Source organism: Dromiciops gliroides, chromosome 1, assembly GCF_019393635.1.
Source record: "Dromiciops gliroides isolate mDroGli1 chromosome 1, mDroGli1.pri, whole genome shotgun sequence".
Lineage (NCBI taxonomy): Eukaryota > Metazoa > Chordata > Mammalia > Microbiotheria > Microbiotheriidae > Dromiciops > Dromiciops gliroides.
In genome coordinates this window covers 626,264,309-626,291,266 of record NC_057861.1, presented here as the reverse complement: position 1 = coordinate 626,291,266, position 26,958 = coordinate 626,264,309, and the positions used below count along the sequence as shown (strand labels likewise).

The 26,958-nt window shown below is 47.3% G+C and overlaps 1 protein-coding gene across 1 annotated transcript; it reads right to left on the bottom strand.

The window, feature by feature from the left end:
* Positions 1-1,706: 1,706 nt before the first annotated feature.
* On the bottom strand, positions 1,707-14,260 carry METRN (meteorin, glial cell differentiation regulator). Its single transcript, XM_043987350.1, has 4 exons — positions 13,899-14,260; positions 8,471-8,892; positions 5,987-6,046; positions 1,707-4,339 (listed from the first exon to the last, which is right to left on the bottom strand). Exons 1-4 carry the CDS (start codon positions 13,994-13,996, stop codon positions 4,023-4,025), a joined length of 897 nt encoding a protein of 298 aa, XP_043843285.1. The 5' UTR covers positions 13,997-14,260; the 3' UTR covers positions 1,707-4,022.
* Between the last annotated feature and the right edge of the window lie 12,698 nt (positions 14,261-26,958).

Sequence of the window (26,958 nt, the reverse complement as noted above, 5' to 3'; positions counted from 1 at the left end):
GAGAACCAGCAATGAAAACCCCAGACAGAAAGCAAAACTAGAGAATCACTTTTCAACCTGTCCTTGTGGGCAAAAGGACCTATTGCTTGATTTAAAAATAAATAAATAAATAAATCATGGCCTCTCTAGTCATCCCCTGGAGGAGATAGATGAGTAGGTAGAATAAAGTACCAAAAGCAGCTACTCTAGCCAGTGCAACCTCACCTACCCCCTTTTTCTTTCTCTCCAGAAAAAAAGAAACCAGTTGTGACCACTTCACTACCAATCATTTCCAGGGCCAGAATTCCCAAGCAAATACAGGGTCAGGTATGTAGGTGGGTACAGTAGGTGACATGAGTGACAAAAGCTGACATTTACATAGCACTTTTAAGGCTTACATAGCATTTTGTCATTTTTCTCATTTGGTCCACTGAAAAACCCTGAGGTGGGTTCCATTATCTCCATTCTTCAGATAAGGAAACTGAGGATAAAATGGGTTAAGGGACTCCCCTAGGGTCACAGCCTGAGGCAGGATTCAAACTCGGGTTTCCTGACTTAGTGCTGCCACCAAAAGGCTTGGGTAGAAGGTTTAACAGTGGGATCAGGGTTAGTGAGCAACATGGGAAGAACTAATTTAAAGCTGGGAGAGACCTTATATATCAACCAATTTAAGCCCTTAATTTTAGTTTTTTAAGACCAAAATTGAAGTGACTTGCCCAAGGTAACCAGCTCATGCCACAGCTAGATGAGAACAGATTCTGGGCTTTAACTCCAGCCTCAAGCTTTCTGCAATGAATCTTGCTCAGCCCTGGCCAGACAAGCCCAGAATCCTCACTTAAATCATAGAAAGTCTTTCCCCAATATTTGCTGATTGCCATCTCTTGAAAAGACTACCAGTAAACAGATTGTTTCAGACACTGGCATGCAACTGCCCAGGACAAGGTGGGCCAGAGTATGGCCTCTCTGGAAACTTAGGGAAGATGCTCTTCCCTGGCCAAAACTGAGCCACAGAGCCTGAAGTCATGGAGATGAGGCTCTTAGCTGAGGCTGCTTTACAAGATAGCTGCATCCTACCTCCCCAGGTATCATCTCAGACATAGTCTCTAGACCCTAATGCCTGGAAACAGCAAGAATGAGAGGGGCTAGGGACTCATGTAGGGAACCCCCTACTCCCCCCACACATTTGTCCTTAATTCCCTGTTCTGGTACCAACTCTATCTCCACCAAGAGTACCTTGGGGCCTCAGAAGGGGGTGAGGGAAACCTTGATATGATATATGATCCTGGCATTTTCTCCAAAATAACTCCAGCTGCTGTTGTGTTGTGTTTTTTTTTTCCAAGAGGCACTCTTTCCTCAGTCTCTTGAGAAGCCATGGAGAGGGTGTGGGGGGAAGATCTGTTCTCTCCCTGTCACTGGGGACCGGGAGGAAGTCAGCTATGCCACCAGAGGGACTCTGGGGTCATCCTTCTTCCTGGCTTTGGCTTCATAGTTGGGGGGGGGGAAGAGACAGGGGAAGCAGCCACAGTCCTCTGCCTCTTTTCAGGCTTTGTGCCGCCTCTTCTTTGTAACCCACCAATTCACCAATTCAGCCCTTTATCTGCCTGAAAGAGCAAGGAGGAAGGAATGGGGGAGGGAGAGAAAGGGCGACAATGGGGGGAAGTGGCGGGAAACATCTCCTTAGAGACCCCATTGTGTGGCTCCCCCTCCGGGGCTGGCGGGGGGGGGGGGGGGGGGGGGGGGGGGTTGAGGAGAGCCCCGAGCCCTTAGCCCAGCTGGGTGAAACAGTTCCTCGGCCCCTGCAAGGAAATTCAGCAACAAGTGGCACATTCTTCCCTGGAATGTGCTGGACTGCAGAAAGTAGGGCGAGAGCCCTTGCCTCCAGGGCCAAGCTTGGGCCAAAGATGGGGTTCCCTCTTGTTCCCTTTTCCCTCCCTCCCCAGTCCACAAGACATCCTGACACTGTCCTCCAAATTTAGAGCGCTCCCCTTGCCCCACCCAGACCTGACTTATTCTCCTAGTCTTTCTTGCAAACCCACTTTCTCCTCTCTAGCAAGTATCCAGACAGAATGCCTATGGTCTTATTGAGCATTCATCTCACGTCCCCCACCCCTGAGGAGCTCCCAGCACATCATAGACATCCTCTCATTCATGCCCAGGAAGATGGGCCTGAGCCAAAGATTACTATCCCCATTTTACAGATAGGGTGACTAAGGGCACTAAAAGGGGGAAATGACTCTTTAACAGTCATTCAGAGTCAAAGCTGAGACAAAATTCAACAAACTCCAGGAGTTCTGAATTTCAGACCAGTCCTCCATTCACAAGATGCTCTAAATCTCAAGGAAACAGGCTTTGGATCTAGCTCTTTCTAGGGAACATTCACTCCTTTTTGCTAATCTTCCCAATTTCTCTGCCTCCCTCTGTGCTTCACATGCTCTCTGCAGGCATCCTTACTCATTTTGGATTAACCAAGCCACCTAGGAGAACTCTGACAACCGAGTCTGTCTGCCCGATCTGTCTCTCTGAGATAGATGTGAGCTCTAAGGGAGACCATCTTCCTCTTCCTTATCCCTCAGTTGCCTTGCTGGCTGGTGGCCAGTGTGAGCTCAACCTCCAGGAATCTCTCCATCCTTCCAGCTTCAGTTCTCAGAGATGGAGAAGAGTGACTGGGGGAAGATGTTCTCCCGTGTGTGTGTGTGTGTGTGTGTGTGTGTGTGTGTGTGTGTGTGTGTGTGTGTGTGTGTGTGTGGACGTGGGAGTTTTTAACCCATTTATCAGCTCCCATCGTGGGCGGCTATAAAATACAGGAACTGAGAGAAGTGAGGCAACTTCAGTGCAAGAGAAAGAAAGAAAATATGTGTGTGAGTATGAGAGAGAATGCGCAAGGAGCATGTGGGTGGGTGTGAGAACCTGTGTTTGAGAGCGTGCCTGTGCCCTGGGATGGCCAGCATTATTATTATATATGGACTGTCATACACCTAGAATACAGGACTAAAGGTTAATAGAAACAACATGTACAAGACTGTAGAGTGAAGGCCACCAAGGGCTTGGAAGGCAGGGCGAGAAGAGGTGTGTGGAAGGGGACACATAATAAATAAGGTACCAAGGGAAAGGGAGCTGACTCTCTTCAAGTCATTTCACACCCTAGCCTACCCCACCCCCAAACCTTCCTTTCCCCAAAGCCCCAGCGAAGAGGCTCTGCAGGCTGGAGAACCCAGACAGAGAAGGGGCCTTTGAAAGAGGAGGGAAATAACCAGGACCAAAGTCCCTGGCCTTGTTACCCACTCCCATGCTTCCACCAGCCAAGCCCCTAACCTCCAATGAAAGCAGAAGAAACCACTAAGCCAGGCACACTTGGCAGAGAGTTTAGTTCCCCTCAAATACCACTGTCAGTACATACATTTGGTATCAGGATAACTGTAGTGCACCCAAGGCCTCTTCTCCATCATTCTGCCTCCCATCCCTGCCCTTCCTAACCCAATCCATTAAGTCATTTCCAAGGTGAGATGCCCACCAAGCTGGGGTATCCCGGGCTCTAGCAGCAGTTGTCTACCTGGAAAGGGGAAGTTAGGGTGATGGGCCAGTTCATTGTCCCCCTCTAAGGCCTCTCTGATTTGTAAGATCTGCAGGATAGGTAACACCTACCCACTGGTGGTAGTCCCCTTGGTGGTGGTGGTAGTGGTGGGGGAGGTCTACACAAGGAGTGATCCCTTATCTCTCCCAAGGAAAAGACTGACTTTTCCCACCCAAGGCTAACCCCACCCCAAATTAATCACCCAGAGTGTGCCCACTGGACATCTCCCAAGACTGGCATCATTCACACTGCATTTGGAACACCTTTCAACCAGGATGCATGGGAATGTGCTGGTTGTTAAACCTTGCTGACTCCTAAAACAAAAGCCAGGATCAAAGCAATTCCTTTTTCTTACAGCACCTCTGGACAGATGGCTCAAGATAGCAACGATCTTGGGTACTGATAGCTTCTTAACAGTGATCAGAGGATAAGTGGGGTCCTTTCTTTGCCTTTTCCCCAACCTCAGAGAGCCTTAATCCAGGGCCATCTCACAAGGGTTATGGTGAGCAGCCTGGGCTGCCTCATACATGCGGCGGAAATCCTGGTATCGGGGAGCACAGCCCAGCCAGGCCTCCCCAAAATGGCTCCAGCCAGTGAAGAGGAAGATGCCAGGGCCAGGCCTGACGCCACAGCGCAAAGGGGTGCGGATGGTACCCGACACTTGGCTGGGGGACTCAGCTGGCTGGAATAATGGGAATTTCTGCCGATGGATTCGAGGAGTGCTGACGCTGATCACCGACTCCTGCAGCTCCTGGTCATGAGTGACTCCGCAGATCGTCCCTCGAACCACTGCCAGAAGAGACAGGAAAATACTCGATGTTTCTAGGCAATTCTGTACAGTTTTAGACGGGACAAAGACCCACATGTGCCCAGAGGGAAAGGGGCCAAGAGAGGTGAGAAAAGGGTGGAGGTGAGAGGGATCATTAGCACCAGCCCCAGGAAAGACAGTGAATAGTTGGGGGCCAGAAGTTCTCTCTTCCCACTTGCAGCTTTCTTAAAAGCTGATGACTCAGGCTGTGTGACCCTGGGCAAGTCACTTAACCCCATTGCCCTGTTAAAAAAAAAAAAAAAAAAAAAGCTGATGACTCAGGGCAGCTAGGTGGCGCAGTGGATAGAGCACCAGCCCTGGAGTCAGGAGTACCTGAGTTCAAATCCGGCCTCAGACACTTAACACTTACTAGCTGTGTGACCCTGGTCAAGTCACTTAACCCCAATTGCCTCACTTAAAAAAAAAATAAAAACAATTTTTAAAAAACTGATGACTCCCTTCATGAATCCCATCCCAGCCCTGCCCATCCATGGCAGTCCACTGCTTTCTGGTTTCAGTTGAAAAATCCAATGTCCCCAGTTGAATAATAGGATTCTACGGTGAGGTTGGTATGGTAAAGTGTGGGCTTGTCACTAAACACATCAAGGAACCTGAAGGATGCTTGATACAGATAAATCTGTAGTAATAATAGCTGCTGAAGAGTCTCTGGACTCTGGTCAGAGAAGTTGATAATCAACCCCTGGCCTCAGACTGCAATCCAATTTGAATTGGATTAAACTTACTTCCCCAACAATGGACCCTGCGTGCTCCAAACACCCCCTAGATCATTTGACCTCTGACCCTCGTGTGCGTGCTTGCTCGCTCGCGCTCTCTCTCTCTCTCTCTCTCTCTCTCTCTCTCTCTCTCTCTCTCTCTCTCTCCCCTCAGCCAACTCTGCTGAAGAGTCAGTCTCCGGACTTCTGTCAAAGGAACTAATAAACTCCCTGACTTCCCATGGCAACTGGGCCCACTCTCCTGGGCAACCTGCAAACCCTGGTTAGGTCAGGCCCTTCCCCCCATCCTCCATCCCGACCAGGAACCCCTGTTCCTCTTCCCAGGATCCCCTGGACAGTATGATCTATAGCTAGAGCCCAGATGTGCTGCTTATCACCCTTCTATCTCTAGGATTCCCCTGGGAAGGCTGAACATCCTTCTTATTCTGTAAACTAAAAGAATAGAGCTCAGCGATACAGTCCTCCCCTCCCCTCCCCTCCCCCCTTCCCCTTCCCCTTCCCCATGCTTCCTCAAAGCCAGAACAGTGAACCTTAAGTCCTTCCTCTATGTTCAGGGTCCCCAAGTCTGTAACAGCCCCAAGCCCATTGCCCACTCTCCCTCCTCTGTCACCTCAGAGGCACAGATCAAAGGTTGGACCCGTTTTTAGCAGCAGGAACTATACTTACTGGGGGGTTCCAAACAAATAGCTTCTCTCCCTCCCAGGAAACCTCAGACAAAAGGGCAGCAGAAAGAGGGCAAACACCAGCAGGATGGGGACAGTGGCCAAGGAAGATGCTGGGAGAGTCCAATCAAAGCCCAGAGTAATCCTGGGAAGGGGAAAGGACTTTGGGGGAGGAGGAGCTGGGACAAGACACTGAACTGAGCAAGCCTGAGGGGGCCGAAGAGCTACTTACCGAAATCACTGGTACACACAGCCATGAGAACTTCAGCGTCACTGCAGGGGCGACAGGTCCCTGTGGTACAGACAGGAGCATGAGGTGGACAGGCTGGAGCAGGCTCCTTTCCCCCCACCTCTCTGCCCAACTAGCCCTCCCCTCCGGGGAAGAGGAAGGGTCATTTATGCAAGAAAAAGCCTGACTGGGGACAGCACCGTCCACACCCTAGTCTTGGGGGCTAAAGTCATTTTGGGCCCCTCTGGCAGAGAATCCTCCAGCTGAACTGGAATTCTCTCGATGATAATTCCCATTTGTATAGCACTTTAGTTCTATTATTCCCACTTTACAGACAAGGAGTACAGAGGGGTTAAGTAACTTGCCTCTAGTGACACCATTAGTTACAGAGTAGAGACCAGAAAGGAATCCAAGTCCAGTCAGTGCTTTTCCTACTCTGCCCTGGCTTCCTCTTGCTCCATGCAAGTGTAAACCTCCAGAGGCTCCCCTGAATTCAATGGAGCCCAAACACACATACACACACACACATGTAGAGATGTGTGTATACAATAGCATATGCTTCATACTTCTAACTCATATAGCAAGATCAACAACTTCTACATTAGTTATAAGAGCATACAGTTTTAGGTTTCCCTTCTTTAGGCCAGGACTCCTGGCTTCTGGTCCCTAACTGTTGTTATGACTCTAGCCTTCATCCTCAAAAAGATTCCATAAGGCTCTCAATCCCTTTGTTTGGCCTAAATGACAAGCAGAATACATCTGAGATCCTTAGAAGGGGCATCTTAGAAAATTATGGCAATATGGGATAAGACCAGAGGCCTCTGGAGAACAGATCCTTTCCTCTCTATCCCCACTCCCCTAAACCTCCCACCCCCTCTCAGCGGATGGGTGGGGCTAATCCCATCATATCCAGCAATGGGGCTCTCAAAGGATGGGAATGAGCTGCATTGCCCAGCGGGGGAGATGGCGGGGGAGTGCCCATATCACCATGGAGACCAGGCAGCCAGGCCACAGATAGTACACTGGACTTTTGTTGGCGGCATGCAGGGGTTGGCGGAGGGATGAGAGGAGGGAGGTCATGGGGCTACAGCCCCTTCTGGGCCCCCAGCTCCTGTAGGGAGCACACTCTAACCCCGGTTCTCTTCTTCCTTCTTCCCCTCCCCCCTTCAGGCAGAGGGGAGAAGGGGACTCAAGTTACTCCTCCTCCCGCAATGGGAGGCCTTGGGTCAAGGCAGGGCTTCCCACATGCTCCCCAAGGCCCAATCACTGAATACTAAGGCTGAGAGGAAGTCTGAGAGGTCATCCAGCCTCAGAACTGGACTGTATTCCAAACACCCCAGGGAGGTCATTGCCTACACTTCCCTCAAACAAATGCAGGGTAGATGCTATGGCCTCCCTTGGAAACCCTTGCAGTCAGCAAATTCATGTCTAACCTGAATCCCTCCTTCTACAGCCCAGGTTCCTAGAACATTCAGAGCAGCTGTGCTCACTAATACTGCTACTAAAGAATACTGCTAATACAACCCTCCACCTACTTAAGAGCAATCAAGCCCTCCCACCTCACAAAACTTCTTCCCCAGGGCCAGCAAACACAGACACTCCAGGCCACTGTGGTCATTGTTTCCTTTCACTCTTCCTCTAGTTTCTCCTGATCTTATTCCAGCCAAGGGTCTTTTCTAATACCTGAGTGAGTCACACTGAGTACAAAGACAGATCACCTTTTTCTCAGGTGAAAGAACTGAGGGACAATGAATTCATGTGGTGTGAAGGAAAAGAAATATAGCTCACCACTGGGTTTGAAATTAAAGGGGGGGCAGCTAGATGGCGCAGTGGTTAAAGCACCGGCCCTGGATTCAGGAGTACCTGAGTTCAAATCCGGCCTCAGACACTTGACACTTACTAGCTGTGTGACCCTGGGCAAGTCACTTAACCCCCTATTGCCTGCAAAAAAAAGAAGGAAATTAAAGCCAGGGGCCAGCTAGGTGGCACAGTGGATAAAGCACTGGCCCTGGAGTCAGGAGTACCCGAGTTCAAATCCGGCCTCAGACACTTGACACTTACTAGCTGTGTGACCCTGGGCAAGTCATTTAACCCCAATTGCCTCACTAAAAAAAAAAAAGAAAAAAGAAAGAAATTAAAGCCAGGATCCCAGCCTGATCTCAGTGTTTAGTCAGATGATCTCAAAGCACTATTATTTTCCATTTATTTCCATTTAAGAGTTAAGGGAAACTGAGGCCCTAAGAAGGTATACCTCTACTGACTAGAGGATGCTCTAGCTTGGCAAGTCAGCTACAACATGGGCTGGCAAGAAGACCCAGAATTTCTAACTCCCTGACTCAAAAACACCTTGCTTTAGGGTACAGGTTTCAGTTCTAATTTCAAAGGACAGTGGTGAGGTAGAGGAGGGAGATGAACTAGGTATGTAAATGGTGCCATCAGAAAGGTACCCCAGCCCTAGTAGGCCAGAACGGCCTCTAACTTCCTCACCTTCCATGCTAAGGTTGTGGGTGAACAGGGGAAGGTGCAGGTGCCAGTCCCCTCGAAGTTCATAGCGGAAGGCTGCTACTCGGCGACTGATGTCCCGGTGTGGGGTAGACTGAACGAACAGTGCTACCCTCTCCTGTGGTTGCCAGCTGACACACCGGCCTCTGGGCGGCCCCTGGGCCTCAGCCAACAGCAACTCCAGGAGTCCATCTCTCTCCACGTAGACTTGGGCCCCCCGGAAGGGGCCAGAGGACTTGATGCAAGCTGTGATATGCCTGGGACTCTGGCCAGCTCCAGCACTGCCTGGGGGCAGCCTGGGGGAGAGGGTAAGACGAAGGGCACCTGCTGGGTACAGCCACTCCAGGGAACCCTCAGCACAATGCAGGGATAGCTGCTCCACGCTGTTGGTCTCCTGGGACAAGCCACTGCCAAGAACCCCCCCACCAACAGGGTCAGTACAGTACCCACAAAGCAGTACCAGCACCCACAGCACTTCACATCTGCCTTTATGTAAAGCCCTATAACATCTGTAAGTCTCACAACTGCCCCCTGAAGTAGGAAGAGCAGGAGTTAGTATCCCCATTTTATAAATGTAGTAACTGAGGGGGCAGCTAGGTGGCGCAGTAGATAAAGCACCAGCCCTGGATTCAGGAGGACCGGAGTTCAAATCTGGCCTCAGACACTTGACACTTACAGTGTGACCCTGGGCAAGTCACTTTACCCTCATTGCCCCTCAGAAAGAAAGAAAGAAGGAAAAGAAACTGAGGCTTAGAGAGGTTAAGTAAGGCCTCCCGGCTCCCAGTCCCAGTCCCAGCCACACATCATAAATACAAAATGGAGAGGGATCTTCTACTTGACACAATTTTGTCTGAAAAAACATCTTAGGGGGGCAGCTAGATGGCGCAGTGGTTAAAGCACCGGCCCTGAATTCAGGAGGACCTGAGTTCGAATTCAGCCTCAGACACTTGACACTTATTAGCTGTGTGACCCTGGGCAAATCACTTGACCCCCATTGCCAAAAAAAAAAGAAAGAAAGAAAAAACACCTGAAACATCTGAGGAGGGAGAGAGTCATGGACCAGGAAAGTTCAAAATGAATTGTCCTTGTGATCAGACAAACCAAAATACTAAATGTGGTTTTAGGCTGCGTTGAGAGAGTCTTGGTGTCTAGGAGTAGGGAGAGGAAAGCACAACTGTCCTCTGTCCTGGTTAGACCACTATGGAGCACATACAGCGTTCAGTTTTGGACACCACCTTTTAGGAAAAATATTGTGTTTAAGTTGGGATCTGTCCAGGGGCAGAAAACTGGAGTGAGGCTTGAGATCAGGGCAGCTGAAGGAACCAGGGATGTCTAGTCTGAAGAAGGAACCAGGAATGTCTAGGGGGAACATAAAAGCTTTTCAAGGAAGTGCAAGCTGTCCAAAGGAGCTATTAGACAGTGCTTGACTTCCAAAGGTAGATTTAGGAGCAACAGGAAGTTGCAAAGAAGCTCAGGATAAAGAACAACTTCCTAGCAATGAAAACTATCCAAAGGATGGTGGGTCAGCCTAGGGAGGTAGTGGATTCCCCCCTCGATGGAAGTCTTGGGCCAAAAGCCAGGTGACATTTGTCAGAGATGTTGGAGAGTAGGAGTTCTTAATGTTTTTTGTGTAATGAGCCCTTTTCTTCAAACAATGTTTTTAAAAACATAAAAGTATTCAGGATTACATAGCAAAGCAATAATTTTGAAATACAGTGACCAAAATATTAAAAAATACAGGTTCATGGACCCCAGGTTCAAGAATCCTTAGTGGAGAGATTTGTTATTTCAGGTTATGGATGGATTTAGTTGGCCTAGTTGAGATTCTTCAACTGAAATTTTGTGATTCTATGTGAAACTTGCTCCCTTCTATGTGGTAGGGGGGAAAAGGGTAGGATTTGGTGAAAATCCTGACCACAATACAGCTAGCCACAGGAATCTTAACTATCAGAAAAAAACACTAGCCCTCCCCTCTCCCTAAAGCTTTCTCAAGCCCAATGCCAGGTCACGCAGCAGTGACCTAATAAAAGTCTCTGCTACTTTGTCCTATGCCCTCAAAAAAAAAAAAAATCACTTGATTTACTATGGAAAGGAACCCTCAGAAGCAGGTCATCTAGTCCAACCTGGATGTGAATGAGAATCCTCTTTATGACAGACTGAATACAGGGCTGTCCAGCCCTTTGCCAGGAGACCTTGAGCAAGGGCCAGCCACTGTATCCCAAGGCAGCCCATTTCATTTTTGGATGGATAGCTCTCATTGTGTAGGCTGCCCTGCAGGGGTCACTGAGCAAACAAAATCAGATTCACAAGATCATGGACCATTAGAATTGGAAGAAACCTTACAGATGGGGAAACCAAGGCTCTGTTTGAGAGGCTGAAGTTCTGATTTTTAAGGATGAAGAAAATGAGGTTCAAAAAAGGGGGATGGGAGGGGCGGCTAGGTGGCAGTGGATAAAGCACCGGCCCTGGATTCAGGAGTACCCGAGTTCAAATCCGGCCTCAGACACTTGACACTTACCAGCTGTGTGACCCTGGGCAAGTCACTTAACCCCAATTGCCCAGCAAAAAACAAAACAAAACAAAAAAAGGGGGGGATGGGGCCGGAAATGATAATTAACAATAATAGCATTTATATAGCATGTCAAGATTTGTAAAGTGCTTTAAAATATTACCTCATTGGATTCTCACAACCCTGGGAGTTAGATACTATTTTTATTCCCATTTTACTGATGAGGAAACTGAAACAACAGACAAGAGATTTAGTAAATGGCTAGCGTCTGAGGTCATACTTGAATTCAGGTCTCCTTGACTCCATGCCCAGGGCTCTATCCCCATAGCAAGTTAATGGCAGAATGGTCTCAAGTCTGCCTTATTGTCACAATCTCAGAGAGGTTATCTAGTCTAATTCCTTACTTAAAATCACTATCCTTTCTCCAAAAGCACCGATCCAGTTATCCAGCCTCTCTTTCTACTTGAAGGCCTCCAGTCCCATCTCCCCCTGGCCCCCAACCCATGGAATACCCACTACCTCTCAAGGCAACCCTTTCCACTTCTAGACAGCTGTTAGGAAGGGTTTTCCTTATTTAGGGCTGGAAGAAATATAACCCAACTTCCTAAAACCAGGGAAAGGGTAGCAGGGTCCTTGGCCTGGTCCTCCCAGGGTTCATGCTCCAAGCTAGGGCCAGTTGCTATAGACATTGATATACTGGGTGATGCAGACAGATGTATGTACAAGGCGACTAGAAAACCCAGTAAATGTATTGGGGGGCGGGGAGGGCGGTGCAGGGGGTCGATTGGCAGGCAGGCAGATATAGCAGGAAGCTAGAAGATACAGGGCAGACAGAGCAGGCGGGAACATTTAAGCCAATAGAAGGTTGTCTTATGAGGGACAGAGAACAGCTGTTTTCCCAGGGAATAGTTTAAGTAACAGCAGCAGGGATTTCGCTAAGATTACATGAAGAAGTAAAGGCAGGGGAAAGAGTGGTACCTGATGCCAGTGCCAACTTGTCTCTTTTTGGAGATGAGTTAAGAGGAGAAAATGTCATGACTTCAGACAGGGGGATGAACTAGATGAACTTTGAATGTCTCTTCCATCCTAAGATGCTCTTAAGGCAGAGACTGCATTGAGGCCCCTCAGCCCCCCTTGTCTCTCCAGTTGCTCAGCCTCAGAGCTGATTCAGGCCCCACAAGTTGTTTGATCAGCGATTTGTGGATCCTGAAATGTTAATCCTCCCAGGGGCCCTGCCGACAGCATCCCAGCCCAAGATCCTCACACATCTGCCTCACACTGGACTAAGGGAGGGGGAAGGAGTAGGTGGGGATCTTCATTTATTCAAGATCTAGGCTCAGTACAGAAACTATGTGTATAACTTTCCATTCTGGCTACAATGACTTGTTGGCCATGAGGAAGCTGGGAAGCTTGAGGTGATCACTTATCCTATCACTTACCCCCAGTTTCCCAAACTTGAAATCAACAAGCTCTCAGAAATGTAGTCTGAATGCACTTCCCTTAGAAAGTCAGAAACTTAAGCCCAGACATGGGGATGGATTTGCCCAAGATCACTCACTGAATTAAGGGCAGGGCCAGGACTAGATTCCAGTTTGATTTTCTCCCATCCCCCAATTTGGGGATCAAAACGAGTACTCTGCAGTTATCTGGCACTGAATGGAGTGATTGGCCAAGATTAGGCCTTCTTGCTCCCCCATTTTTAGTCCCTTCACTTCATCCTCTTAGTACCCTCTGGTGACTACAGCCACCTCTATCCCATGTTCTCTCAAGAATGAGAAATGAACCATTCACTAGCAACAGCTCTTGGACAGGGCAGGAGTCCCCTCTCCCCCCCAACTTCAAGTCTAACATAGTTTTCCAACCTTCTCCTAGAAATGCCCTCACCTCTGAGACTCAATCCTACAAGAAAACCTAATTCCCTTCCCACCAACACTAATTCTGAAAGAAATGAGGACAGTCCACCAGAGCAGCAAAGAGGATGAGAGTGGCAGCTTCACAAAGAGGGTTCTGTCCTCTTCATCTCTGGTTTCTCTTATCCCTTCCTAGTGGGGGATGCGCTGACTAAGTTTTTCCTTAGTGCTCCCGTCCCCATACTGCTCAGTCATTTAGAACCCATTTCAAATACCCTCGATCTATCATCACAACTCCTAAATCCCTGTCTCAGTCTCATGCTCCTAGGAATCAGAGGACAAGTCTGGGTTAACTTTCAGCTCCTGAGACTCAGGGGAGGAAAAGACCCTTATGGGGGGTGAGGGGAGGAAGAAAGTGCAGGGGTGGGTTAAGTTCTTCGGGATGCCAGGAGACGGAGGACAGGTTCCCCTACTGAGAGGAGAATGTGTGTGCATATGTATGTAGTGGGGAGATGAAACGGGGTGGGGGGGGCACCTCAGGACCCGCCAAAAAATCCTAGGAGAACAAAACCAAGCTGACTTCGTGACTTCTCCCTCCTCCCGCCTGCCTGCCAGCCCCGCCCTCTCCTTGGAGATGCCTCAGTGCTCAATCCACGCAACCCCCTGCTCCCCACCACCCCATTCCCCATTGCCGCTAGTTCCACGTACCAGGGGTAGGACGCAAAAGGACATCCCCCTGAGCTAGGAGAGACATCCTAAAGATGGGGAAGCCCTCCCTTTCCCTGTGTCGGGAGAAGGGGCGCCCCCCACCTCTTCCCTCCCACCCTATCTTTAGAGAAAACCACATTACTATAAATTCCTCCTTCCCTCTCCTACAGCTCAGGGAAAGGGGGCAAAATAGTAAATATTCTAACGTTTCCTATAAAGAGAGATGGGATGGAGAGAGAGGGATGGGGATAAACTAAGAGGCGAGAAAGGAGGATGGGGGGGGGTCGGAACTGGGGGAGGGATGAAGGCAGGAGGCCGAGCGTGATCGGGATGGGGGCGTCCATACCTCCCTCTCCAGCTGCACTGATCCTCCGAGTAACTGGCAAGGGCCGCGGAGGCCAGGAGGCCGCAGCCCAGTAGCCAGAGCAGTGGTGGAAGCGGCATGGCCGGGCGGCTGGAGCCAAGCCCTGGGGCCCCGGGGCGCTCAGGAGCCGCAGCCCCGCCGCCTCAGCAGCAACAGCTGGAGCCGCATCCCCAGACCCTCGCAACCCGCGAGCCTTAGCCTCCGCTAACCGCAGCCCCCCATCTCCTCCAACGGAGGTGCTTCAGAGCCGGGGGAAAGCGAGAGGCGCAGCGGCGCTGCCACCCAGCCCCATAACACCAAGCCTCGCTGACCGCCGAGCCGCCGGCCACTTTCAACCTGGGCCGGGGGATGCCAGCGGCTAGGGGAGGGATGGGCAGGGAGGCGGGGACCGACGGAACTCTCCAATCGCGACCCAGTCCCGAAACTTTCCTCCAATCAGGCTGCAGAGGAGCGGGGAGGTGGAGGAGGCTGGAGTGGTAGCGTTCCTGCCCCCGCCCCCGCCCCCGCCCGGGCCGGTCAGAGCTCAGCAGAGCTGAGGCGAGCGGAGCGGAGAACAATATCGGGCCAGAGCACAGAAACATGCGGCCCTGGGGACTCTGGAGCTTGGAGCCAGATGTGGGGGCCCGAGAAAAGGAGGCACCGACTCCGGCCACTCCGGCCACGCCGGCCAGCCTTCGCTGGCCCATCACCTTCCACCACCACCACCCCTCCCCCTTGCACCGCCCGCCCCCACCCCAGGCCCCGCTTCGATCCCTGGGCTGTGTGGAGCTTTTTCTGGGACCTAGAAATAAGTGAATGAATTAAACTATTCATAAGGATCTTTAGCAAAAATCATTAAGCACCCCATTGCCCTGCCCCCCTGAGCTTTAGTCTCTACTTTTTCTCTCCTCCCACTGTCACTGCTCTCTGTCCTCCCACCCCCACCCATTTAATCCTAACATCTCAAAATGCAAAGGTTTACTAATGTCTGTTATTTGTCCCCTACCCGACCTCTCGTGAGAGCCTTTATCTCGTGATAAAGAAGAGGACTAGGGAGCAAAGGAGTCTTCGACCAAAAGGAACCACAACACCCCCCTTTTCCCCCCACCCCCAGCTAAGCGGGGATGCTAGAGTAAGGGACCACCTGGCCTAGGTGTGTAGGAGAACCAAATCTGGAACAGTTGGGAGGGTGGTACCCCCCAGGGGGCAACGGGAAACTGGACACACCTTCTCAGTCCCCCCCCACACCTGTCCTGCTGTTCGAAATCGTGGGAACCTGTTTCTTTCCAAGAATCTGCCTGAACTCCCTTGCCCTGGGGAGAAATTACAACCACCTTTGCCGTTGTGTCTTGCTCAAGACGCCCACTGCTAGTGGAATCAGAAGTAAAGGGGCAGATAAAGAGATAGGACTGGAATAGTCACTTAGCACAGGGGTCAGCTAGGATCATCATGGAACTGACCAACAGAGAAGTAATGGGAATTCTTGCTTCTGCTGCAGGTCTGAAGGGCATGATTGAAAAGAGGAACTGAGCTGAGTAAAGCTTGAGCAAACCTTTCTGGCCCCGGGTCACACATCCCATCCCTACCAATTTAGTAACTCGCAGATTGCTTTGCACATTGCAAGTGCTAGATGCACTGGATAAAGCACTGGGTAGGGAACTTTAGCCATCATGGGGACTTAGAACAGTACTGTTTAGCCTGCTTCAGGCTTAATAAGTGCTATATCTTTCTACCTATATCTGCCTACCTATTGCAGTAGGAAAAGGGGAACCGTTTGTTGATCTTAACTAACCAAATAGATTTTGTTTTGAGTGATCAACTGACAGTTCAATTGAATAGCTGACAACCTAACATGGAAAAACCACCCCACGGGAAAACCTGTCCCTTTAGCCTACTCCAGATCTCATAGTTCAAATCCAACAATCCTGCTCTTCCTCCATCTCTGTCGCATAGACCTTCTGGTTCCAAACAGTCCTGATGTCTCAGTCAATGGATATCTACTCTCAATTCATCTTTATTCAATTTGGAATCGTGGGAAGAAACTATGATTATTTGGTAATTTCTTCTCCCTTTGCTGCCTCAGTTTCCCCTTCTGAGAGAAAGCATCAGATCATACTCTGTCAGAGACACTATGACCAGAGAAGAAATATTGTACAAACGTTGAGGTCTTGTAAGGAAAAGGGCTTGTGTCATGAAAAATGGGTTTTGAGAAATAATTTACAGGAAGACCATGGTAAATGTAAAGGATACCAACACTGAAACTTCAGAATGTTGATCAATGCAAGAAAAAAAATAACTTCAGAAGACTGATGATGAAGCATGGCTCTGGCCTCATCAGAGAGGTGGTGAATTACAGGTGCAACATAAACTACATTTTCAGATGCAGCCAATGTATTTTGCTTTTGTTTCAAATGAAGGTTCTTTGGGCATATAGTTAGGGTTAAGGGAGTCATTGGGAGATGACAATAAAGATCAATGAAACATTTAAAAAAAAAGAATGGCCCACAGAGATGAGGACTAGAGAGGGAAAACTCCCTACCCCCAGGGTTCAAGCTCTTATTCTCCCTAACATCCTTCCAGCCCAGTCTACCTCTTTCCTGGAGTACCAGGGCATGTAGTGAGTGAGGCATTTGAAGGGCCAGTCAGGGAGACCCTAAATCCAAAGGCCTTGTCATGCTATAAATAATTACGGGTGAAAAGAGTCATAAAGCTTGCTCCCTGCACCCCTGAAGATGCCTAGAGGAAGCAGGGCCCTCCAAACTTCCCTATTTCTGTGGAAGGTCCCACAGAGCATCATCACTAAGAGTCATCCTTGATTCTCCCTTCTCTCTCCTCCCCCACATGCAATCAATTGCCAGATCCCATTTCTTAGTCTACCTTGACTCCATCTTGTCCCTTCTCACATCTTTCCCCCTAGCTCAGGTCACCTTCACCTCCCACTGGGACTATTTCTTTTTTTTTTTTTTAGTGAGGCAATTGGGGTTAAGTGACTTGCCCAGGGTCAGACAGCTAGTAAGTGTTAAGTGTCAGAGGCCAGATTTGAACTCAGGTACTCCTGACTCCAGGGCCAGTGCTCTATCCATTGCACCACCTAGTTGCCCCTGGGACTATTTCAACAGCCTCCTTCAATATGATAAGTCAATCATTCAACAAGTATTTAAGTGCCTACTATGTGCCACAAACTGTGCTGAGTTCTGGGGATACAAAGAAAGGCAAACTACAAGTACCTGCCTTCCAGGAGCTGTTAGCTATCTCAAGAGCTCAGGGTCTGTAAGCTATCTCATCTATATTCCACATCTTTGTACATGTAGTCCCCTATTTCTGAAATGCAATGCCTCCTCACCTCCACATCATTGGAACTTGTTTCTTTCAAAGCACAGTTCACCTGCCCAGCCTAAAGATTTTTCCTTTTGTTTATTCTTTTGAATAATTTTTACTATATTTTCATGGAAGATTTCAGTTATCTCATTTATTAAGCACCTGTTTTATACACCAGGCTTTGTGCTAAGCACTGGGGATACAAAAAAAGGCAAAAAAACCAGTCTTTCTCAAGAAGCTCACAGTTAAATAGGGGAGATGTCATCCAAATAACTCTGTCCAAGAAAATAGAGAGAGAGAATAAATTGGAGATAATCTCAGGGGAGAGGCACTAGCATTGAGGGAGACTGGGAAAGGCTGCTAGAAGTTGGGATCTGAGATGAAACCTGAAGGAAGCCAGTGAAGCCAAGGCAGAGTTGAAGTGAACTAGAGATGAAGGGTCTTGTTGGAGAAACAGCAAGAAGTTTGGTGTCTCTGGATCCCAGAATGCACAAAGGGGAGAGGGGAGTAAGACACAAGAAGTCAGAAAAGATTGGAAGGGGCCAAGTTACAAAAGGCTTTCAAAGGCAAACAGAGGATTTTACACTGGATCCTGGAGGTGATAGGGAACCACTGGAGTTTATTGAATAGGGAAACGACAAGGTCAGTCAGAAATGTACTTTAGGAAGATCATTTTGATAGCCATTTTGATAGTGGAGAGAGACTTGAGTGAGGGAGACCAATCAGCAATAGCTCAGGAGTGAGGCAGTGAGGGTCTGCACCAGGGTAGTGTGGCAGGGTCAGAGCAGAGACTTTAGAAAAGGACAAAACTTAGCAACTGATTGGATACAGGAGAAACATCCCTTTGTTTACTATTGACCAGATGGAAAGGAGAATCGACAAAGGGAGTAGCAAGGAGGGAGTCGCTGGTTTTCAGAAGTTAAGGATATTTTCTCCTTGGGTGTACTGGCTTTCTCTTCTGTTTGTTCTGTTTAGTAAAATTAAAAAAGCCCCTAAACTTAAAGTGTGTCCTTGTTTTAGTTGGATGAGGCATTTCACCTTTTGTTCCACACTTACTCTGAAATGTAAATTGGAAGTCTCTAGGGTCCGAGGGTGTCTTGATGAGGAGCAGGAGTTATTCTGACCTTCTGAACCTCTTTCCAAGCAGGAATGTTTGTGTATCTATTCATTCTCTCTGATGGAGAATTTTGGCTAAAATGCTAGTAAGGGGATCTTTTCCTTCCACATTTTGTGTTCACATGTTGTACTCCCGACACTCTTTGAGGGCAGAGACTGTTTCATTTTTGTTTTCAGATCCCCAGCACACAGCAGGTACTTAATAAATGTTTATGGAATGACACTGAATTAAGATCCAGATAAAAAACTTCCCCCTCCCCTTTCCTTAACCTATCCCTGGCTAGAAGCGATCTTTGATCTTTCTCTCCTCATGCTTTGTATTTATGCTTTCATGCCCTTGTACTGTGATGTATTATACTTATTGCTAAACCCTGCTTATTTCCATTTTGGACTATAAACTCCCTGGGGGCAAGGATTATGTCTCGGCTCACTCATCTTTTGTATGTCCCATTTTTTTTTTTTGCAGGGTAATGGGGGTTAAGTGACTTGCCCAGGGTCACACAGCTAGTAAGTGTCAAGTGTCTGAGGCCGGATTTGAACTCAGGTCCTCCTGAATCCAGGGCCAGTGCTTTATCCACTGTGCCACCTAGCCGCCCCCTGTATGTCCCATTTTTGAACACAGGTCAATAAATGCTGTGTGACCAAGGAAGGAAATCAACTAGACCTGGGCACAATAAACACTTTGCTCTTAGGTCGGGCCTACTGGTTCCTAGATTTGCTCCATGGAATCTAGGAAAATGTGAAACTGAGGATTCTTTTGGCAACTAATGGAGCCAGGTACAGCTAGGAACAGTGCTTTGGTCTCCATCATTTCTACCTCTATTCCCCGAGTCATTACCCTTACTTAGTTGAATGTGAACTATACTAACAGGCACACCAATGCTGAGTTTTTATGTTCTTTCCCACCTCTCCTCCAAAGAGACAAAGTCTGAGGGGACTGGAACTTCGACTCTCCCACAGAGCTTGACCTGCCTGAGTCTCCAGTCCACCCCCATGCCTGTCCATCCCTCCATCCTGGTCTGAAGTATTTACAGGGGACTGCTCAATGGGCCATACAATTAATGGAGCATGTGGTTTATAGGGAAGAGGCAATAAAGTTAGGGATCTGTCTACCAAACAGATTTGTACACAGTGGGATCTAAGAAGCTGGGCTAGGAGCCAGGACACCTGGATCCCTCCATAACTAATGAGTCTTGAAAGTCAGTTTTCTCTTATTGGGAAGGTAAGTCAAGTTGTATCCATGGAGATGGGTGGTACAAAGCTGTATTGAAATTAATGAATGAAAAAATATTTATCAGTCTTCTTGTACAAAATGACTAATATGGAAATATTTTACAGAATTGCACATGTATAACCTATATCTGATTGCTTGCTGTCTTGGGAAGTGGGGAGGGAAGGGAGAGGGGGATAGTATTTGGAACTCAAAACTTAAAATAAACCTTTAAATCAAGCAAACACTGAAGAAAAAAAGTAAAAGTATTTATTAAGAACCTACTATATGCTAGGCACAGTGCTGGAGATATAACTACTTCTGTGAGGTAGTCCCAGCCCTAGAGGAGTTAACTTTCTAACAGAGGGAAAGAGCACAGATGGGCACTGAAGGCCATGGAAGGGCATTTTGGTCTGGGGAGTATCTGGACTGGTGAGTGGAGTTATAGCATAGTCAACTCTCACACCCTTTCCAGAAGATCAGGGCCAGAAAATGGAAAGCAAGGTACATATTTTTGGCAACTAGGGATGAGTGGGAGGATCCAAACAATTCAGACCTAGGGAGGAGTTCCTGAGATGAGTGGATTAACTCCACACCCCTGGGGCATACTGTCTGGAGGTTATGTTGTTGTTATTGTTGTTTGTCCTTCATTCCCAAAGAAGACCTTGACTTAGGGGTGATGTCATGACTTGCATGAAATTGGATTTAAATGAGGGAGGGCTGTGCAAGGTCACCCTCACTCTCTCCTATGGAGCCTACTGGGTCCAGTGGCAGGATATATATCAGAATAACTGGAGATGGTCCCCAGATATTGAAGGTCAGGTCCAGTAAATGTTGTTCCAGGTAGGGAGAAGAGAACAGCAGCAAGAGAGGATATGTGAAATAGAATGGGATGGTAATTACACCATCATTGCTACCATGCCATCCCAAAGTGGTAAACTTTCATACCTTTCAACATAGGAGTGATGAGAACTATGACCTTGGGTTAGATCTCTATCTGTGAAATGGATCAAATTGTCTCTCCTATCCTGGGGTGATTATAGTAACACAATAATAGGTTTACAATGTGGTGTACATGTTATTTCAATTTATTCTTACAACCACCCTAGAAAATTGGTGCTGTTATTATTCCCATTTTTCAGGTGAGTAAACTAAGGCAGTTAAGTGACTTGCCCAGGGCGGCACACCTAGTAAGTATCTGAGGCCAAGATGGAGCTCAGGGCTTGACCCCAAATATTGCTCTCTACTCTACCTGTGTTAAAAAGGAAAGGGGGGGGGCAGCTAGATGGCACAGTGGATAAAGCACTGGCCTTGGATTCAGGAGGACCTGAGTTCAAATCCAGCCTCTGACACTTGACACTTAACTAGCTGTGTGACCCTGGGCAAGTCACTTTAACCCTCATTGCCCTGCAAAAAAAAAAAAAAGGAAAGGGGGTTAAAAGGTGGGATTGGAAAATTTGGATATCAAGGTGGCACTCAGTGAAAGGGGAACTGGGTAAACATAAAAAGAAAGGGTTGATGACAAACAGAAAAGAAAATTAAGGCTCCAACCATTTATGATATTTGGGGGTCAAGGTCTCTTACCATTGGGTAATCTCACCACTCCCAATCCATTCTCCAGGTCCTAGGTCCTGACCCTCCCTCTAAGTACTATATCTTTCACCTGTTTTGCCCTCTATAAAAAAACTTCTTAAACTGTGGGCCCCGACCCCATATGGGGTCGCATAACTAAATGTGGGAGGGGCACAAAAATTTTCACAACAGTAAAAGGTTTTGTATGCCTGTTTTATATACTTATAGACCCAGGGGTCTATTAAAAATTTCACTGGCAAAAAGGGGTTGCCGCTGGGAAAAGTTTAAGGAGCCTTGCTCTACAGATGGATTTCAGAGAAACCTGAAAGGAGTTGCATGAATTGATAATGAGTGAGATAAGCAGAACCAGGAGAACACTGTACACAGCATCAACAACATTGCATGTTGATCAACTGTGATAGACTTAATTCTTCTCAGCAATACAATGATCCAAGATAGTTCCAAAGGACTCATGATGGAAAATGCTCTCCAAATCCAGAAGAAAAAAAAAAGAACTGTTGAATCTGGATGCAGATTGAACCATGCTATTTCTATTGTTTTTGTTATTGTTTTTCTTTGTTGAGGTTTTTCCTTTTTGCTCTGATTCTTCTCTCATTACATGACTAATGCAGAAATATGTTTAATGTGATTGCACATATATAACCTATATCAGATTACTTGCTGTCTTGGGGAGAGGGGAGGGAGGGAGAAAAATTTGAAACTAGAAATCTTATAAAAACAAATGTTCAAATTTTTTTTAAGTGTACAATTTTAAAAAAAGAATAAGAAGCCCTACTCTATTGTACCAAGCCCTAAAGCAGGACCTGATGAATGAAGGACAGATTGAGAGAGACAAACTTTCCTATGACATCCTAGGCCTTAGGTCTCACTGGTCCTTGGTCCACATCCAAGGGTTCCCCTTCCTGTATTTGGAGTCATATAAGGGATTTTGCCTTCCATCTCAGAACTTTCTACACCTTCCCCGAGCACTGAACCCTAACTTGAGACTCGAAGCCTCCTGAACCTGATATTCTCCATACACAGCTCCATTTCTGCCCCTGCCCCTATCTCCTCGTGCTAGTTCCGGAATCGATTTCCCTCTTTCTTGTCTGCTTCCTGCCTCACATGCCATTGCCCATAGGAACTCCTTTTATAGGGTTCACAGTCAAAGGCAAAGAGAACATACAGATTCAGAAACAATGCACCCAGGGGAGGCAATCAAAGTATTGATTGAATAAGAGAAATTTACCCAGTTTCACACTGAGTGGCACTTTTGCTGTTGTTCAATCATTTTCAGTCATGTCCGACTCTTTGTGACTCCATTTGGGTGTTTTCTTGGCAGAGATACTGGAGTGGTTTGCCATTTCCTTCTCCAGCTCATTTTACAGATAAAGAAACTGAGGAAAACAGTTAAGAAGTGACTTGCCAGGGCAGCTAGGTGGCACAGTGGATAGAGCACCAGCCTTGGAGTCAGGAGGACCTGAGTTCAAATCCAGCCTCAGACACTTACTTACTAGCTTCGTGACCCTGGGCAAGTAACTTAACCCCAATTGCCTCACCAAAAAAAAAAAAAGGAAGAAAGAAAAGAAGTGACTTGCCCAGGGTCACACAGTTAGTCTGAGGCCAGATTTGAACACAGGAAGATGAGTCTTCTTGACTCCAGGCCCAACCTTCTATCCACTGTGCCCTACCATCTATCCTAACTTTTGATATGGGGGAGAAACCGATAGGAGAAAGCACGTGGGTCCTTAGGATTCCTCTGTAAAGAATTACACTCTCTCACAAGACCTAATTAGGAATAAAAGAACAGGTTTATTGGGGTACCAACCGGCCAGGAGGAAGGTTTTGCCTGAACAAAACGCTTCCCCCCACCACCACACTAGTTTGTGGAGTGTCATTTTATGGGGTTTAGATGGGGTGGGTAAGAGTCTCTTATTGGGGGAGGGGCTGGTGGTCTTCCCAAGTTGCGCTAGGGTAGGGGGAATCCCTCGTGAGCGATCTGGTGGTGGGTGTCAATTTTGTCCTGATGGGTCTAAGCAGTCTGCTGATGGCTGGTTCCAGGTGGTCTTCTCTTGGATTACCTCATCCAGGTGCTTTGGAGGACTGGAATGTAGGGTGGTGGTCCTGGAGCATGCTCAGTTCGATCTGATGCCGCTTATCTCCGTTGGGTGTGTGTGTGTGTGTGTGTGTGTGTGTGTGTGTGTGTGTGTGTGTGTCCCTTTGATTGAGTTCAAGGAGAGGCCTACTTGATTTCAAGGGAAAACCCCTGAGGTTTCAAGGAAAAAGTGTTGGGGTAACCGGCGCCCATAATCTTCCCATGACACTTTTAACTAAATGACACTACCATGTATCCTAACTCTTAAACTACCCCAATCTTGAGGGACAGCTAGGTGGTGCAGTGGATTGAGCACTGACCTTGGAGTCAAAAGAATCTGAGTTCAAATCTCACCTCACACACTTAGTAGCTGTGTGACCGTGGGCAAGTCACTTAACTCCAATTGCCTTAAAAAAAATTAAAATAAATTAAAAATAAATAAACTACCCCAATCTTTATTTGGCCAACATGATTTACCCTAGGCTGGGATCCCCTATTTCCCTAAACAGCAGTGTTAGGTTTTCTGTGATTTGCTGTATAGAATTCTCACCCAGAACAGCCCCAAACAGATTTGAGATTTCCCCACCCAGATTACTGGTATGCATTTGTCCTTTCTACAACCTCAGGTTCACTCCGCCCATTCTCTTTGAACTAAAATGGGCTACTCTTGGGTTAATAGAGGGCCTGACAGATTTCTTTCATATGTAGAAGCCAGTCCCAAGATTTAAGAGCCAGATGGATTTTTCGGCCCAGAAAAGAAAAAGAAAAAACAAAAGGAAAAAAGGGAGATTGTGTAGCCAGAAGGTATTGGTTCTCAACCGCATATTGACACCCACACACTTCCTTGGATGACTCATGGTGGTGTGAAGGTGACTCTGGGTCCTCTGAGGCTATACCAGTGGAGCCTCCGGCAAATCCTACCAAGCTGAAAAGGCTTAGAGTAGGGACCAAGCTATAGGCTGTGTCTGTTTGTCCTCAGGCCAGCCTAGTTAAGAATGGAGACTTACCAGAAGCTTAGTGCTCTCAGCCAGGCCTGACTCAGACTGATCTGGTGGTTTAGTTTGGAAATTAGAAGGAAATGAGACATTGGTAGACCATCTAACATTTAATAGTAAGAAGTTTACTTACTAATAGCATGGAAAGGATATTCAGCAAGGATACAGCATTGTTTCAGGTGGTCACAGCTCTCCTCACCTCCCTATGGAGATGTGCCGAGGCATAAAGAACTAATCCAACCCCCAATTCTTCAGATGATGACACTAAGGGCCAAGGATAATAAGTGACTCAACCTAGCAGTAAGTGTCAAAGGTAGCATTTGTTCCCGGGCCTTCCAATCCCCTCAATAACACCCTTTAAAAAAAAATAGAGGGGCAGCTAGATGGTGCAGTGGTTAAAGCACCAACCCTGGATTCAGGAGTACCTGAGTTCAAATCTGGACTCAGACACTTGACACTTACTAGCTGTGTGACCCTGGGCAAGTCACTTAACCCCAATTGCCTCACTAAAAAACAAAACCAAAAAAAATAGAATTTAATGTTTTCAAATCACACAGAAAGACAGTTTTCAACATTCATTTTTATAAGATTTTGAGTTCCAAATTGTTCTTCCTCTCTCTCCCCACCCTTCCCCAATCTGAAATCAGTTATACATGTGCAATCATGAATAACACTCTTTCCATTGTCCCCCACTGACTCCCAAAGCAACAGGAAGCCCAGAAAGCCTGTTAAGGACAGACGATAATTGTACAGTGTGATGTTACGCTTTAATTATCTCATCTACAGCAAAGATTTGAACCCTAGAACTCCAACCAATTAAATTTCAATCTGACTTCAAAATTCAAGGTTTAAAATTTTTTTTTTTTAGGGAAAAACTAGCCTAATTTCGCTGGTGGGAACTTTCCAGTGTCAGTAGATGCTGCCTCTACCATCCATTGGCTACCGGATGTTGTTTGCTTGTTTTTATTATAAACTGGAGGACTGTAGAAGAGTCCTGATAGTTCCTTTGGAAGTACTTAACAAGGGGAGTGATGAGTCCATTCAATCAGGATACTTTTTTGGGCACCTGTGGGACAGGCAAAAACCTCTCCCTGGCTTCCTTTGCCCTCCCTTCCCATATTCCTCCCTCTCATTCCCCACCCCTTACTTGCCAAATGTTTTCACTTTTACCTTCATAATACCTCTCATATGTGTCATCTCTCTCCATTCTCAACTACCACCCTGTTCAGGCCCTTATCACCTCTCTTCTAGACCATTGTAATAGCCTTCTAACTGGTCTCTTTTGCCTCAAGTCTCTCTCTGCCCCATTTCATCCTCCACTCAGCTGCGAAGGTGACCTTTCTAAAGCTTAGATATAACCATATCACTCAATGAACTATTATGGTTCCCTAATGCTGGATTTGAACTCAGGTCCTCCTGAATCCAGGGCTGGTGCTTTATCCACTGCGCCACCTAGCTGCCCCCCTTCCTGTCTTCTTTACACCTTATTCTCCTATTCCTCTCCCTATGGAGAGGTGCACAGGCACACTGCTGTCTCTCTAACATGACTCTTCATTTCTCATCTCCATGGCTTTCTCATAGTTCTTCCTTGTGCCTAGAGTGCTGGGCTCCTTCCCTTTTATCACTGTTTCCCTGACTCCCTTCAAGACACCTCAAATCCCAGGCCTCCCCAAACACTAGTGTTTTCCCCTGACATTATCTTCCATCTGCAACTTGGGTATCTTGTATGTACCTAGTTATTTACATATTTCTTTCCCATGTGAATATAAGCTCCTTGAAAGCAAAGACTGGTTTTTGCCTTATTTATATACTTAGCACTTAGCACAGTGCCTGGCTCAGAGTAACCACTTAACTAAAAAAAGAAAAAAAGAAAATGCTTGTTGACTGACTGCCTGTGTCACTAGTGGTAGCTGGGAAGGCCAAGGAGTGGACAAATGATGTTGCCTGTCAAGTTATGGGGGTTAATACATAATACATAGCAAGGAAAACAATAAGCCTTTCTATAGCTTAGGAGTGTGATTGTATGTCCAGTACTAAGTACCATGAGAATCTGGTACCCAGAGTTGATGTGATATTGCATGAATATCTTGGTCCTCCCAGGTGACATATGGACATTTTTCTTCTGGACAGAATGTCTTCACCCAAGGAGTACCTGAAAGGACAAGGATTGCAGTAGGTACCTGGGTAGGCTGGGAAAGTCTTTCTGAAGTCACACCACAGAGTTAGCCATTTACTCTGCTTAGGAAGGACTAGTTCTGGGTAAGAGACAAATACAACTGTCATTTTTATTTTGTTTTTTATTAAATTTTTTTTTTGTCTTTCAGTTGACAGACATTTATTTTCTCTTCCTTCTCCCCTCCCTACCCCTGCCATTGGGAAAAAGAGAGAGAGAAACAAAAATCTCCTAACAAATATGCAGTCAAGCAAAACAAATCCCCACATTGGCCATGTCCACAAATGTGTTTCATTCTGTGTAATTTAGTCCATCACCTCTCTGTCAGAAGGCTAACATTCTTCCCAACTGTCATTTCAACGGGTATATTGCTCATCCCTCTATTTAGTTTAAGCTCCAAGTAAGCAGCAGTACTCTGCCCTATCCCCTTGGCTCCCAGAGCAGAGTCCATCCTTGCCATTTCCACCTCCAGCTCTAGCAAGAGCACCGTGGGAAGTGCCTTGCTCCAGTCCAATCTGACACCGTTCTCTGTCCTCCCCCCTCCACATCCCAGACCTTGGGAATGGGCTCAGTTGGCCCCACTC

Excerpts from the sequence above, each read along its gene's own strand:
- METRN (XM_043987350.1), bottom strand. The coding sequence starts at position 13,996 with ATGCCGCTTCCACCACTGCTCTGGCTACTGGGCTGCGGCCTCCTGGCC. Across the intron at positions 8,893-13,898 it reads CAGTGCAGCTGGAGAGGGAG|TGGCTTGTCCCAGGAGACCA; the intron begins GTATGGACGCCC and ends GGTTCTTGGCAG. Across the intron at positions 4,340-5,986 it reads TGTGTGTACCAGTGATTTCG|TGGTTCGAGGGACGATCTGC; the intron begins GTAAGTAGCTCT and ends CTCTTCTGGCAG.